The sequence below is a fragment of the Anopheles maculipalpis genome, chromosome 2RL (genome assembly GCF_943734695.1).
Source record: "Anopheles maculipalpis chromosome 2RL, idAnoMacuDA_375_x, whole genome shotgun sequence".
Taxonomy (NCBI): domain Eukaryota; kingdom Metazoa; phylum Arthropoda; class Insecta; order Diptera; family Culicidae; genus Anopheles; species Anopheles maculipalpis.
The window spans coordinates 10,225,350-10,241,766 of record NC_064871.1 but is presented as its reverse complement, the minus strand read 5'-3'; the positions used below and the strand labels follow the sequence as shown (position 1 = coordinate 10,241,766).

The 16,417-nt window shown below is 44.6% G+C and overlaps 1 protein-coding gene across 1 annotated transcript; it reads left to right on the top strand.

The window, feature by feature from the left end:
- Nucleotides 1–13,152: 13,152 nt before the first annotated feature.
- LOC126556902 (ubiquitin conjugation factor E4 A) lies at nucleotides 13,153–16,369 on the top strand. Its single transcript, XM_050212449.1, has 2 exons — nucleotides 13,153–15,826; nucleotides 15,906–16,369. The coding sequence occupies exons 1-2, from the start codon at nucleotides 13,159–13,161 to the stop codon at nucleotides 16,367–16,369; spliced, it is 3,132 nt and encodes a 1,043-aa protein (XP_050068406.1). The 5' UTR covers nucleotides 13,153–13,158.
- Nucleotides 16,370–16,417: the final 48 nt, after the last annotated feature.

Sequence of the window (16,417 nt, the reverse complement as noted above, 5' to 3'; positions counted from 1 at the left end):
AACACAAACGGAGACTCGTATTCGTCAAACTATTTTCAGTCAACCTTTTCGAAATGGAAAGGCGACAAACTCAGTCGGTACTCTGTGTTTTTCTAGTTCGTTTTCTTAAGCAGTTCAATTAAAATGTGAGCAATTTACTTCAGAAAGGTATTCCCGAAGAAAAGGACGGCAAAAAAGTTTCGTCGGGCATCTTGTTGCTCATTTGGTCACATTTCTAATGAAATGTAGTTGGGCGAAAACGATTCTTCCAAAATATTTAAACACTTGGTAAATGCCACGGAGAGCGTTGGCTGAGTAATTGTTTTATTGAAATATTTCCCGGTTCCATTTTGGTTACTACCCTCAGCAAAAAACCTTAATTTGGCTTAATCTCGCTGAGAATAGCGAGTAAAATTTCCTTCGATAAACGAAATTTTTTCTTAAATCTGAAAAGAACAACCTCGAGAACATATTAAAAAGGTTTTACACAAAAGTTTCACAGGTTAAACTAACACTTGATTAGTAAGTTCTAAAGGATCGAACATTCTATGAAGCAGCCAACGTTGTTTGGTTAGATCTTCCGTACTTTCATCATCACTACTGCTATCATCGTTCACATAATTTGAAAAAATTTTTTTGATATCCTTAATATCAGGTACAACACAAAATATCTTCTCAAGAAGAACATTTGTTTCCACTTTTGGTTTTGTTTTTGTTGGTTTCATCACTTTAACAGATTGATTTTGAAGATTTAACGAATTTTCTTGACGAAACTTTTCCGTCACAAGAACGCTTTCATAATGCAAGCTTGTCTTGAGACTTTTCCTTTTGTAAGAGATAATCAAGCCTTTTGATTCAGAACTCATAGATTCACTCTTTTCACAGAAATATGATAATTACATCAGCGTCGTTACTCATAAAACTGTTAAACGCAATTTTCTGTCTTATTGTCTTGTGGAATAGAGGTTACGAATAAACAAGCGATACCTCTATTTGCTGTAGCGATTCACCTTTTGTCACCTTTTTAAAACGCTGATTGTCGTTAAATAAAGCTTCGGTTGACCAGGCTGGTCAAGGGTGAACTGCCGAGGACTTAACCTATTACCCATGTTAAATTTAATTATATATTTTTGGATTGCTAGAAATAAACATCCTATTGAATGTTAAAAATCATGCATCATCACTGTAATAATTTTTCTGCCATTAAAATAATTGTAGGTCAAAGGTATCGGACCAGTCGAAATGGATGGTCTGGAAGTTTAATTGTTGAGAAAAATAGGAAATAAATCGTGTTAGTTAACGCTTACTCTTAACGCAATGGAAATCCCGTAAACTGGTTATACAATATACTGTATTCTTATTCTGTCCGTGTAGAGAAACTGATTAAAGAAACTAATCAAAACATTAAGATTTCAAAGACGTATTTCAAGTTTAACAATATTTATCGATGCTGTCGATCAATCTTACCCAAAGAATCATACATCAACATAAACGTTGACCACAACGTCCATCAACATCCCTTGCTAAATGCTTTAAACGCAACTGTCCAACCAGCTTAAACACGATGTCCAACAAATTGTTTCTTTCCCAAAAATAGAAAGTGATACTGATATTTGATACCTTCCTTATCTCTGCTCATCGAAACAAAAAGGGAACTAGAAACACAACAACAAACCCTGAGCAACTCCACAATCCGATTCGCGATTCGAGAAAGATAATCACCGAGAGAGAGACGTCCCGGCTCATAACAGCCCTCCGAACACGAAGGATCACTCCACCACTCCAAGCAGTAGGATCACTAATGACAATGTTTCAGCTTTCGACAGCTGACGAAAAGGGGCGGCAAAATTTCAAAAGGACTCACAAAAATACAATCACACACAAAGCCGATTGACCTTTTTTTTGCGGGACGAATGATATCCAGCAGCAGCAGCAGCGCACAACATATGCTCAATCGTAACAGCATCTCAATGCACAGCGAACCAGTGACGCTGTTGGCTTGCCTTTTTTTTTTTTTTCTTTTGCGAATTGGCATCAGCCGTACCAAGTATTTGCATACGTGATTTTGCGATCGCACGGCTCAACACACGGAGAGGATCGTGAGAAGTACGAGGATACAATGACAACGGGCAGGGGGAAGCAAAATTGGATTATGGGGAAACCCTTCGCCGACTGCCCATTTAAGGCGTTTCGGCAAATCGAAAATGCGTGGAGACTCCCTGCCTTGCTGACATGCTTCATTGAGAAGGTGATCTTTATCTGAAAGGTGTGCGCTTTTGTTGCTGGTTTCGGTGTTTTTTTTTCTTTTTCTCGTCACGAATTTTACACCCAAGATTTCATTTAAAAAAACGACCAATTCGAAAAAGACTGAAAAAAAAGATTGTATTTCAACGGAGCGCCATCGTGGATCGAGCGTATCGTGCATCACCGGAACCGGAAAATTAATTTGATTCGCATTAATCGCCGTAATCGATACTTGAATGAATTGGGTGCGCACACGGACGGTAGTTTTTGGACTTTGATTTTCGATTCATTCACCACGGCTGCGGTGACATTGAAGGTGCGTGTGGCAAGGTTAAGAAGCGGGAAAAGCACTACAAGCGCCCTTTTGTAGGTCAAAACCATCGGACGCACATTGAAATAGTCGCGTACCCGGTGAGGACAAGTGTTGATCGGCGATGCGATCATCACCTTGTGCTGCGGCGTCCCAATCCGTCATGTCATGCCATGAGGTATGCTAATTTAATTGGAATTAATTTGCAAACAATTTCAACCCTTAGTGTTGACCATTTTGTGTGTTTTTTGTGGGTTTGTTTCCCAAAACACTTTGGAATACTTGCGTGATCCGAGATGTGCCTAGAAAAACGTCTCCATTTTTCTTGTCATTCAAAGGGAAAAGCTTCAACAGAATAGGAGTCGTGAGGTTGATCATGATGGATTAAGCACCCAAATCGAGAGTTGCCCAAAAACTCAAAGAAGCCATTTTTTTTTTGTTGCTTCTTCCTTCTGCTTTCGATTGATCGATTGATTTGAGCTTGAACCTTCTGTGATCGTGCGAAATTTCCATCGGATATACCGTAGTCACGACCTAAGAACTAGGATACTTTTTACCCAAAAATAAGCCAACAACAAAATTTTGCATAATGTTCGCTTTCCTTTTCGGAAATTCCTTCCTCGCGCACTAACTAACCAAACTTGCCGATGATCAAGGCCCTAGAAAACGGCGTGTGTTTGGGAAATTTATGCAGTTCTTCAAAAATAAAACACAAACAAGAAATGGTAACCAAACTTCAAGCTGTACAACTATTCGGGTGGGGATTGTGGAAGCCTTCCCCAAGAGGGTCGGGTATATACACAACACAACGCTCAAACACTGGGCACATGGGGAGAAAATAGTGTCGCACCGAAAAAACGGTTCGCCGGAGGTATCATTAACATAATTTTATTAGGTTGCACGATGGATGTCGATGCTGTTGTGATGGGGTTTTGAGTGGAATAAGGTAAGGGGGTTAGGGTGGAAAAAGGGACCACCATGTGGGTGTGTGTTACGGGGGAGGTAGGTGTACGAGCGTGAGTTTCTGTTCCGTACCTCCTTCACCTAGGTCACAACACACTTTATGCTTTTTTTTTGTTCGTTGTTTTATTCTATTTTCTTTTCCCATCGACTCAAGCGCCCGCATGTGTGTGTGTGTGTGCAGGGGTACGTTTTTTTTGTTGTCGCCATTTTTATGGCCACACATTCCGCAGCACATCGGTGTGTGCCTTTGCGTTGACGGCAGATGACATTTCCGTGGGTCCCAAATCACGAGGTTCCATGTTAGGGTTTGTGTGTTTGTGTGTGTGATTTTTAGTTGCCTTTTTTATTTCACTATACCCTTTCACCCTTCCTCCCGGCCCACCCTGCGACACGCCGGATTTAGCGGATGCTCTCAATTTCTCCACCATCAATTCAAACGATACCACAAGCTCGTGGCGCGACCGCCACGAACGGGGTAATTTGAATTTTCTTGAGCAACGACGCGCCAACTCACCGGTCGAGGACTCGTCGGGAACGGAGCCTACCACTGCAGCGAAACCAAAGTGGCCAAAGTAAATGCTCCGCGCGGTGCTGATACGGTTTAATGCGGATCGTAAATTATGACCTTAATAAGCAGAAAAGTTGGCCAAACGGGTGATTTATATGGTTCCGACCCGTGGCCCACGTAGCGTTATCGGGGAATGGGAATTGTATTGTTATGAATTATTATTCAATTACTGCGAGCGGGAGAGTTGGGTAGAACTCACAGCAACAACAGGCAAAAAACGAGATTGGAAAATCAGACACACGGCAAGACTTAATCAGCCGAGTAATCTGGACAGAGGAAACCGGCCATCAACGGCACTTCAAAGAGGCTTTGCTTGGAAGATCTTTACTATCGGGTGACACAATATTAAGTCATCTTCGCTATGCCATTGGGGGCCTCCAGGATCGACAGTCCAATCCCGTTTAGTTACGCTTGTAGTTGGTGGTGCGTGCGTGTTGTCTGTTTAACACATAAAAAGCCCAGCTCTGCGATGACACTTCGTAATAGATTCGAACCTCGCAGCAGTGCCTTCCCAGCAGGCATCTTCTAGCCGAAACTCAGAACCCAAAAAGTCCATAAAACAAACACACACACGCACCAATGCGCTTTACGACGGTAATAAAGATCAACATATCACTTAAAAGCATGTGTTTTTACCATTTCCGTATGCATCTCGAGTCGGTATGGGTTGTGTCCTTCCACGATGGGCTATTTGCAAAATGAGACGGCACTAACAAACGTTTGACAGGGAGTTTATAAAACAAAACCGAAACTACCACCACAATGTACTATTTTAATTCCAATACCGCACGGTGTCCTTTTGTTGCTTTGTCTTCTTTTAATCACAGAAAACGCTGCAAGATGCTCGTACATTCCTTACCACAGTGAATTTTTAAAATAGGTAATTTGAGGCTCGAAACGCTACTTCCCAACCCGTCCAAACTAATAGTTCACATCCGCATCAACATTCCGGGTGAATGGTTTTGGTTGCTTTTTTTTCCTTCTCTCTTTCTCTCTGTTGTTGCCTTCCAAGAGTCAATCTTTGTCGAACAACAACAACAAAAAGGGAGCGACCCTTTGAGAGAGTTGTGAGGAACCGTACCGATCAACCGATACTGTACGCCGGTTGTTGCCATCTGTTTCGGCTTCGTTCCGGCTCAACAATTTCTTCCCAACGTTGCAACGTTGATGACTTTTACACCAACGGGCGGGTTTTTTAGTTGCTCGAATGAGAGATTGAAGTGAATAAAAAAAAAAAAAACGAGCCTAAAACCTTGATCCTTCGATCCACACCCTCGCTTCAACAACGTGGTTTAACAATCAACAGTGCTCGACATTCAGAGTTTTCATCCTTTCTGTGGGATGGCTTGCGAGTGAATAAAGTTGTATTTACCGAACTCAATCCGGATATGCTGTCCGTTTTTTGTTTTGTTTATCCCACTTTCAAGGTAAAGGTCACAAGAAGCAATATTCGAGACGACGTGATGCAGCTTGTCATCAGCGGATAAGCCTGATTTTCGGTTGCCGTTTCGGAACGGAGCATCCAGCAATCAGTGCACGGCATCAATCATTATTCTAATTATCTGTCTCATTCATACCTTTCAGCTACCACCCCGTGTGTGTGTTTGCCAATTATTCCTCCAGCCACCGGAGTCCGGAGTGATGACGAATCAGGTTGGTTGGAGTGCAGTTGCATCACACACACACGTCAGCTGCAGCGAGACTGTGCTTGCTGCAAATTGCAGCACCCTCTACACGCCCTTACGTAAGAAGTCGCGATCGCGATGCAGTTGTTTGTGTTGGTTCGAGTGTTTACTACAACCTAGCTAGCACCTTCACTTCCACCGTGTGCGCCCTGCGGATCCCTAGTCCCCAGTGCCGTTCGGCGGGATAGTTCTCTAGCGTCGAGATTCTTTTTTGCTCTTTGCTGATGCTGGTGAGCTCATCGATCCGGCATGGGGACCATCGCTTCGAGGTGTACTAATTTGCGACAAACGATTGACATCGTTATGATGACGATTGGCCTTGCTGTGTGGTCGTTTGTGTCGTTTACACCCTATCGGGTACGAGAACGAGCCGCTTGCTGATTGCATTTACCACAATCCGATTTCGATCTGATCACGCCCGTGATGAAATCTGCTCCGTCCCCAGAGCTCACCGGGATTGAAGCTCAATGTCATTCATACCCGGAGAAAGGAAAGATGATGCCTTGGAACCTAACGGCGCAATCCCGATTTATTGCGCCACATCGCCGAATGTTAAATATCGTGCCAAAAACGAGAGAGAGAGAGAGAGAGAGAGAGAGAGAAAAAGGTTTTATGGATTGGATTCCAAAAAAGAAACAGGAATAAAGCAATTCTAGAGCTGTCTCAAGGCTGCCCTGGTGGCGAGCTGGATGCTAGAAACCAGACGCACATTTTCGTAATTTATTTATAAAAATAAAACCCCTCCAGCAGCCAGTTGTGCCAGTGCGGCTGAAGGGCAGCAGTTCCGGGTTTCGAGAGATCGAACAAAAAGGGCGCCTTGGTGCCTTGCGTAGGGAACTCGTGCCCGGGTTTTGTCTTCCGTTTTTCTGGATGCCAATATTTCATCAACATTGCTGTGCTACGCATTGTGGTATGCAGCAGTTTTTTTTTTTTCGTTCTTGGGGAGAAATATTCCTCCCCCTGGATATAAAGAAATTACTCAAACTCGTTCAGATCCGCCCGAGGGCAATCTTTAATGGTTTAAAATCATTTACAGATGTCATATGGGTTTGCATGGGGTGTGCATGTGTTCGACTTGTAGAAAATTGAGGACAAAGGCAAACAAAACACTGCTACATCATAATTAAATTACGAAACATGCAGTCAACGTTACGGTCTGTCATCGATTGATTTAACGTCCGGAGGGTTTATACTGGGCCCGAACGAAAAATTCCGGCTCCGTTCTGATGGCGCACTTAATTAAAAAACTTCCCAAACGATCCGATAGCGAGGCAAATGCTAGCGAAACTATACTTACACGCCTTTTAAGAGCTCACGCATCTTTCGTGCAAGAAAACTCAGCCCGACCTCATCCATGGGTCAGTCGCTATGATCGGCACAACGGCAGCCAAACCATACCGGATGGCTATAAATGATAACCCTTCGTTTTATCGAGGTTTTTTACCCTTTGTTGATCGAGAGCACGTTGGGTTGGTGTGCCTTTATTAGTTGCATGCGTCAGAAACAGAAACAGATTGCCTGGTTGACCAACGACTAAAGACGTACGCGAATCACGCGAATCTGTTTTCTCGCCAAGACGTGTAAGTATGACTCCATGAGTCTTGACTGATGTTAGCGAGTACACGAGGCTTTGAAGTTCTGATCCGAACATCAAACGGTGAAACGATTTGCATACGCCACGTCACCTTCTTTACGAGTTTTTTGGTTGTTGTTGTAAATACTAGCAAACAAACAAATTGATCGGTAGCGACCCAATAGACGATACGGGATCGCATAAGGTAAGGGTAAATAAGGCACTAGAAAGCAAACAACAGAACTAGATGAAAATGTTTGCAAAGAATAACGGATAGCGGTGACATCATTTTTAGTTTTGGCTATAGAGAGAAGTGAGTTTAAGGAACCAAAAATGGTAATTTATAAATTCAATAATAAAAATTTGGATCTTTTTCGCCTAGGAGAATGTTTGCGACGTGTTATGTATACTGTCTTTTATATTAACTTTTACAATATTTGATAATGGGGGCGACCTGGTGGTGTAGGCGACAGCGGCTCCGGACTTAACACACCAGGATCGGGGTTCCAATCCCATACGGACCCTCGCACCGTAATGTGAGGACCGACTGTCAAACTTCGTGGTATTATCGGCAGTCTAGAAAGCCATTTCCTTTGCCTAAATGGATCACTCGTCTAGCATCTAGCATGACCGGGACCGCCCAAGTTACAAGGATGCTACAGGGAGTTCTTTAAGAGTTATGGGCGGATTTATGGCCAAGACTGATTATCTAGCGACTTAATTCAAAGACATCAGAAAAGGGAGGCCAATTCCTTTGGAGGAGGGAAGTTACAGTAACAGAAGAAGAATCGAATCCCTTCTAGACCGTCTCCGTAAGATTGATTATCTCCTCGCTACGATGGAACAATCTGGATTTGAACATCGATCCTGCCGTGTGAAGAATAGCGCCTTAATCATCGCCCTTATTAGCGCCAGACCACTTTAGCTACAGGGAAGCCAAAGATGTCGAAAAAGTTCGTCAAAAGATATGATTGGTTTCATGGCAAAGACTAGACGCACTATGTAGCGCTTTCAAGCAAAAGAAAGGACAAGATCTTTGGAGGAAAGAACTTATCCAGAAGCAGAAGAAGAAGATCAATCTTTGATTCGAAAGTCCCAACTACATATGGCTAAGTGTGATATAAATAAGTTTATTAAACTTATGTTGGCATAATCCTAATAAAAGCAACGAAAAAGCTATTAAAGCTTGCACGGGACATTGCAATATCTCACTTCTTAAAAAAATGCGAATAAATCCAATGCCACAAACCAGTCACCTACCAAAAACAAAACCAATTTCTGATTTGTTTACCCACTCGATACTGAACCATTTTTGCGTATCGAAATCGAAACCTCAATGCAATTATATACGATAAAATATAATATTTTTGCGAGCATTTTAATCAGCAACTGTTTGTGCTGGTAGCAAATTGAATTCGTCATCACCAAGGGGAGGATGGGGGGAGGGGTGGTTCCCTCTCGTTTTAACTGTACACAGCAAACATTTTGCACGCCTAGAACGCACCTACCTTATCCCACTTGGCAGACCCCAAGCGGGAAACAACTATCATCCGTCTATACCACACCGACGCACCGACGCACGTCATGATGGATTAGATGGTGGTACTCGAGATTTCGTGGTATTCAAGCACAGGCTGAAAGCTAAGAAGACAAAACCTTTCAAAACACCTTGTTGTTGCTGCTGCTGCTGCTGCTCTTCAAAACTTGTCCTGTACTATGTGCTACGGTCTTCTATCCGCCCGCAGACCACCTTAAGACGTTCGGCTTACATAGCATATCTTGCCCAGCGGCCAGCTCCGGATGATGTGAGTTGAAGTAAGCTTTCATGTACCTTCCCCACGAAGGTAACAAAAAAAACACACACACACACACACACAATATTGTGGTGGGTCTCCTAAGCGGTCCGGTTAGGTTTGTCGCCCTCGGTGCGTTGCTTCAAGGTCAGGCCCGAGAGCTAACCTTTCGCCAAAAAGGAGCGCTAGAAGAAGCCCTACTCGATTTCGAGCCCCGAATCGATGGACTCCGCGCGATTGATTCCTGTTCCAAGGGGGGAGGGGGGAGGGGGGGGGGGCGAGAGGCTGGCTTTGCGTACTTTTGCTTGCAAAAATCTCTGCACCAAAGGCAGCGGAGCAGTAAAATGTCGGATTAGATTAGAAATCAACAATTCTGATGGGAGTAAAGTTTCGCTTCCTTCCAACCTGTTTCCGATGGCGATCCAGGACGGTCCAAGGATGGTAGGTTGAGATGCTAATGAGAAAAACAAATCTAACAAACGTCAGGACACAGCTCGTGGCACAAGGAATGAAATCCTTCGGATGGTGTGAGTATTTCCGAGGTGTCTGCACAGGTTAACCAAAACCCAAAACAAAACACACAAAACCAAACCATTCCGACCCTGGCCCATGGGCAACCATGGGCGGAGGATAATAGAGAAAACGGATAGAGACTTCCCATCTGGAATGGTGCACGCTTCATCTACGGAGGCAAAATAGTAAAGCCACGCGGGACATGTGTTGCTTCTCTGATCCCACACATACTTGCGTTCCGGGCTTTGATGTGACGGGATGACATGCCGTGGTACCTCGTACTGGCTGCCGAGATTTTGACTCACATCGATTTAGTGTAAAAGGGAAAGGCGGAAAGGGGGAAAAAAGGGTAGAAATGGAAACTGCTACAAACGGCCGAGTGACGACGACCGAAAAAGGTGTGTTCGAAGAGAGGGGAAGAAAAAAAAAAGAACGAATCTAGGTTGTAGGAGTTTGGAACATGGAAAAACAAAAGCATACAAAAAGGAGGAAGAAGCTTCCCAAACTAACCCGGATATGAAGAGGTTTTTAGTCTTATTTTTTGGGTTTCTGGCACACAAAAAGGAGCGACTACGAGGGGTTTTATGCTTTGTGTATAAGAATAATCAATTTTTGATTTTTATTATGGTCGAAAGAATGTTGACAACCGTTCCAATTCTATGCTTGTTAGTACTTAACAAAATTACCGCAGGGAGCATTATCAACCCCTTCTTGTTGACGAAACAAATAAAAAAAAACCTAATCATTTGTCGCATTTCGCTTGATTCCAGTGATGAATCATAATTACGCTTGAAAAACTACTTTTTTTTTGTTGTCTTGGGTGCCACTATCGGACCGCATTCCGTAGGGTTAGGAAAAATAAATAAAGTGGCGAATCTTTCTCGTTAAATTGGCAATTCGGTTAGACTGCGTTCCAACGTTTCGGCTTTTAAAAATGAGCTCTCAATACTAATCAGTTGAACTTTAGGTTGATCTGAACATGCTGATCCATGTAACTGATAACGTGATAGACGCCAATCGTGTGTGTTTATGAAAAGAAGAGCAAAAAAAGCTTTCGTTAGTCTTACCTTCTCAAGTACCAGCTGATCGGGTTCCTCCGCCAGTTAATCCGTTTCCGATTTACACAAACACAACAATTTAGCGTTGCAACACTTGAGCGAAGAGCTGTGTGGAGCAGCTTCGTAATTGTAATATTTTACCTTCTTACGCAAACTAATGGTAATAAGGGGGCGAATTACGCCTAGACAAAAGAAACAAACATGCACACAAACTCAAACACACATGAACACTTTACATCAACCGAGCATAAAATTATATTAATTAAGCTAAAGCACTGTCACGATGCGGCGTCGTGGTAATGGTTTGTTGTTTTCCTTTTCGAATAATACGAAAACTAACCATTCACATGACCATTCCATTCGATTGTAAAACACACAGTCGAAAGGCGCGTTGATGATGCGTTCGGTACCCTTCGCTTCCGACACCGGCATTGAGCATTAAATGGAGATGATTTGCTTCACATAACTTTAATTTTTTGCTTGCTTGCCTTACCGCACTACCGAAGGACACTACCGAATTTTCAATTCTTAAACATTTTACCGGTCTTTTCCCTTTTCTTTTTTTTTCAAGCGTAACCTTGACGGTGCTTTGATGGGGGAGGGCACAAGGAAACAAACCTAAATCGATCGCATCGTTTCACACCGCTCAGCTTGGCTCAGCTGAGTGATTTTTCCTAACATTGAAAAACATACGCTTTTCCTCCTTTTACTTTCTTTATTAACACTTGGGCATGTGATTTGTTGCTGACGCACAGCAGTAGTCGAAGGCTGGCGGACAAACGTAAATGCGTACCGCACGGTAAAGCTCTAAACAATCCTAAACACAACATTCAACGCGTACGCGAGCTTTCGAAAAGAGGGGCTGAAGCAGCATAAGCCTACCCAACACGCGCGCACACACGCATGCTTCATTCGCAGCGGTCGATCGCAAACTGTTTTTGTATCTTCTCGTTAGGCGAGGCTTCCGAGGCGATGTACACACAGTTGCGCACACTGGGTCTGCTTGGGTGGTTAGGGAGGACAGAATGCTTTTGTCGTGGGGTAGTTAGGAAAATTTTGATAAATAATGCATTTAGTTAATACATGAAGATTCAGTAAATTGACGAAGGAGCATGCTCGGTACAAAACAAACAATAAAGAGGAAATGCCTTATATTGTCCATTGTTTCGTTCATCACAGATGGTTTTGACAATAAGGCGAAGAGCCATAACATTTAAAAAAAATAAAAAAATAGTAGTTTATAAACATAAATAATCTAACTAAGATATTGGTATCAAATAGCAAAGCAATGCTCTACGATCAGTTCCTTTTTCTTTTAAACCGCGCATAGGATGTTAACGATACCGTTCTCTCACACGACGGGACCGATTCTTCTGTCATTTCTAGACCATTAAATCGTTACGTCGCAAGGATGAACTATCCATTTAACTCAGGTGTAACCTAGTCTGATATCCTTCTGATCACGTTATGTATTTAAAAAAAATGACGAAATAAATTCAACCAGTTAATTTACTAATAGAAAATACAGCCACATGCCGTCATACTCTATAATAAATAAATAATAGGTTACTACTATCATGATCGCTCCCCCGAGATGAGAACTGGGTATCTACCTTCGTAATATCATCAAGTCTAGTAAGCCATTGGATGGCCGGTGTGACCTTAGGAGGTAGTTACGCCAAAGAGAAGAAGTGATTTTCTTTCCATTTTTTTATTCCATTCTAAACATCGATTATTGCAATCAAAATGATGCTATTTGAAATCTAGATCATCTTCCACGCTCCCTACTTACAGTAAAAGTTACATGACACGTGTACACATGGCTTAATTTGGAAGTAAAAAAACATCGAATGTAAAATGTAAACAAAGGCAAATTTAACCTATTTTCTACAAGATCAAAACGATTTAACGTTCCAATTCTTGTTTTTAATCATTTTGTCAACCATCTTCGAGGTTTTAAAACCATAAAATTCCTTTCTAAAAATTAAATAGAAAATCTTCGATGTTTTCAGGTTTGTTCGTGTCGTCCAACTAAACTGTCAATATCGGGCATGTATGTACCTGCGCTACATCCCCTCGGTTGATATTTGGACTGTGATGTGACAGCTGTTAATTGACAAAGAAAAAATACGAGAAAAATTACAACTCATTCGTCTCGTCGTGCAATTGCTGTGAATGAAAACAAAACCAAACGAACGAAAATGTGCATAAAGTTGTAGAAATCGAAACAAAAGCTACTTCTCCCCCTACATCGCATTCCACGTAGTGCTGCCATAAAGTTGTGTGTTCGTGTGTTCATTCTTCCAGTCCAACTATTCCACATTCGGTGTGTATCTGGGTGCATCCAGCCAAAGAAAAAAGGGGGTGGAAGGAGGAATTGTTCTATTGTTTGTGTGCATTTTCCGCCTTGTTTTGCAGACAGTAAGGCAGTTAGTTAGTTGCGGTTCACGTTAGCATCCGAATCCAAATCACATGACGGACGCGATGGATACATCCCACAAACCTAACCCGCTCGAGCAGAAGACGAATGCCCACATAGAGAAGGTGTTCCTTATCACGCTGAACAAGAACCCGCAGAAAAACAAACAGCTGGTGTACATGGAGGACGTGGCGCAGGGTGTCGAGAGTGGGCTGCTCGATCTGGATGTGCTCGAGCAGGCACTGTTCGAGCGGCTGATGCTGTTCAATCCGTCCGAGTATTTGATACCGAACAACATAACGACGGCCGATACGCCCCAGATCGCGGAAACGAAGGTCATCCTCTATCTGTACGGATGCTTCGAGCGCAACGAAAAACCGCTTGAACCGAGTGACAGTGTAGCGCTGGACAACCAGCGAAAGATGAAGGCGCTCATCCTGCGGAACGTGTGCACCTCCCTCAAGCAGCCGGAACTGTACGAAGGACAGAACCTTTCGAACCAGGTGCTCGATATCTTCAAGCAGTCCGACACGGATGATTACACCGTGGCGGCCCGCTTCATCTCCGAGACGGTGAGCGAAATCTTTGCCGATTCGGAAACGGAATCGGACGGGTTCGCGGTGATACGGGGCATTTTTGGACCGATTTTTGTGGTCGTCATGAAAGCGCTGCGTGCTGCCTCACTCATCACGATCGAGCGCTGGGTGATGCCGTTCCTGCAGGTGTTTCCGAGCGACAAGAACAACCCCCGGTTGGCGCTCATTTTTCTCGGCTACACGATGCCTCCGCCGGATGCGGATGGTATTAAATATTCCGACTCACTGCTCGGACAGCTCCTATCGCTATCGATAATGCCTCGCAACCATAATGGACCGTACGAGTACTACGAGAATCCGATTTCAACGAACCGATCGGCGATCGACAGTCTGTCGTCGAATCTGTGGAACTACACCAAGCTGCACCTTAGCCGGATGCACGCGTTCGTGAAGAGTTTTCTCGTGCTGGGCGGGGACGTACGGAGCAAGATGCTTGACTGGATTGGGCGCTGTCTGCATGCGAATGTGCCCCGTGGACAGATCTGGAACACGCACCACGGATTGGGAATGTTTGGCAATCAAACGACGTCGCCCGATTCGTTCAGCATCAATTTGGCCGGTGTGTTGCTGCACCTTTGCCAACCGTTGCTAAAACCACAGCTAAAGGTGCTGATGGTCGATCCGACGTACTGTGCCGTGAAGGAAGCGGACAAAGAAACCAAAGCTGTACACATGCTCGATGCGGAAAAGGAAACCTGTCTCCTGCCGCTGGAAGATGACAAAGAGCAACGGCTCGAGGCGGAAAAGTACAACTTCGTCACGGAGTGCTTCTTCATGACGCACAAAGCGATCGATCTCGGGTACCGTGTGTGTATCGAGAAGTTTTTCCGCATGAATCGCGAGCTGCATCGTTTGCAGACGATGTACTACGAGATGATGGCCCAGAACGGGTCGGACGTACCGAACGATCTGGTACAGATGGTGTCTTCCCACATGCAGCAATTTCTCTGCCTACAGAACGTACTGCTAGAGCCAGAAACGGACGAACTGCTGCTCCAGTTCTACGAAGCGTCCGCCATTTGGCTTGCTCAGCTGAGTGCACGTGACGCATCGCAAATCGACACCCTCGATCCGGCCAAAGGATTTTCACCCCAAACGCAACAACCGATCAATCTACCACTAACCGGTGTAGCCGTTTCCCGTGTGTTGAAATGCATTCCCGAGTACATCATCGAAAACATTGTGGGTTATTTGCAGTTTTCGCGCCACTTTGACAGCCGATCGCTCCGGGTGGACGTGGACGCACAGACAGCGATCTTCACGATGATACTGATATTTATGGGCAGCTCGGAGCGCATCCGGAATCCGCATTTGCGTGCCCGGCTCGCGGAAGGGCTCGAAAGCTTGCTGCCGAAAGATTCGGAACCGGCCGGCTTCAGTCTCAGCGCAACACTGTTCACCAACCATCCGCACCGGCTTGAGATCATACCGAATCTGTTGCGTGTGTTCGTAAGCATCGAAATGACCGGGCAGAGCGTACAGTTCGAGCAGAAGTTTAACTACCGCCGCCCGATGTACGCCATCATGGACTATCTGTGGAAGATCGACGAGCAGAAGGAGTGTTTCCGTGCGCTGGAACGGCAAGCGATCGAAAACATCGAGGCAGAAGATCCGCCCATCTTTCTGCGCTTCATCAATCTGCTCATCAACGATGCCATCTTCCTGCTGGATGAATCCTTGAGCAATCTGCAACAGATCCGGCAGATGCAGAGTGCACAGGACGGTGGCGAGTGGGAATCGTTGGCACAGAACGAACGGCAGCAGAATGTGGCCAATCTGCGCAACCTGGGCATGTTGGCGAGGTTCGACAACATACTGGGCCGGGATACGATTAACATTCTGCAGCTGCTAACGTCCGAAACGAAGTCAATCTTCTGTCACTCGTCGATGGTGGATCGAGTGGCCGCCATGTTGAACTACTTCCTGCTGAACTTGACCGGACCGAAGAAGGGTAACTTTAAGGTGAAGGATAAGCGCGAATTTGAGTTCGATCCGGCACGGACGGTGCTGGAAATCTGTCGAATCTACGTTAACCTGTGTGAGTGCGATGCGTTCTGTTTGGCCGTGTCACAGGACGGTCGAAGCTACAGTCCGCAGCTATTTGAGTACGCGGAGCAGGTGCTTAGTAAGTAACGCTCTAATCCATTAAATCCTGAGAAAAGGCCTGTTGTTAATGTGATTTTTTTGCTTTTATATTTTTTTAGCACGCATCGGTGGTGGTCAACTGATTGGAGAAATGCAAGAATTCGCCCAGAAGGTGCAACGCATCGAAAAGCAGCAAAAGATTGACGAGGAAGCGCTGATCGATCCACCGGACGAGTTTCTTGATCCGATCATGTCTTCGCTCATGGCCGATCCCGTCATACTGCCCAGTTCGCGCATTACCGTCGACCGTTCGACGATCGCGCGCCATCTACTGTCGGATCAGTCCGATCCATTTAATCGGTCACCGCTCACGATGGAACAGGTGAAGCGAAACGATGAGCTAAAGGCCAAAATCGATGCTTGGGTGCAGGAAAAGCGTGCGAGCCATGCTGCAACGTTGGCAGCCGCTGCCGGCAACAGCAGTAGCAGTAGCAGCGAACAGCCGACCACACCCGTAACACCGACGGCAGCAGTCGCGATGGATGCGGACGAATCCGTCGAGGACCAACCATTAGCTCAATAATGTAGCCCCCGGTCCTTCCAACTTAGTCTAATTATGCTTTTTCCCGAC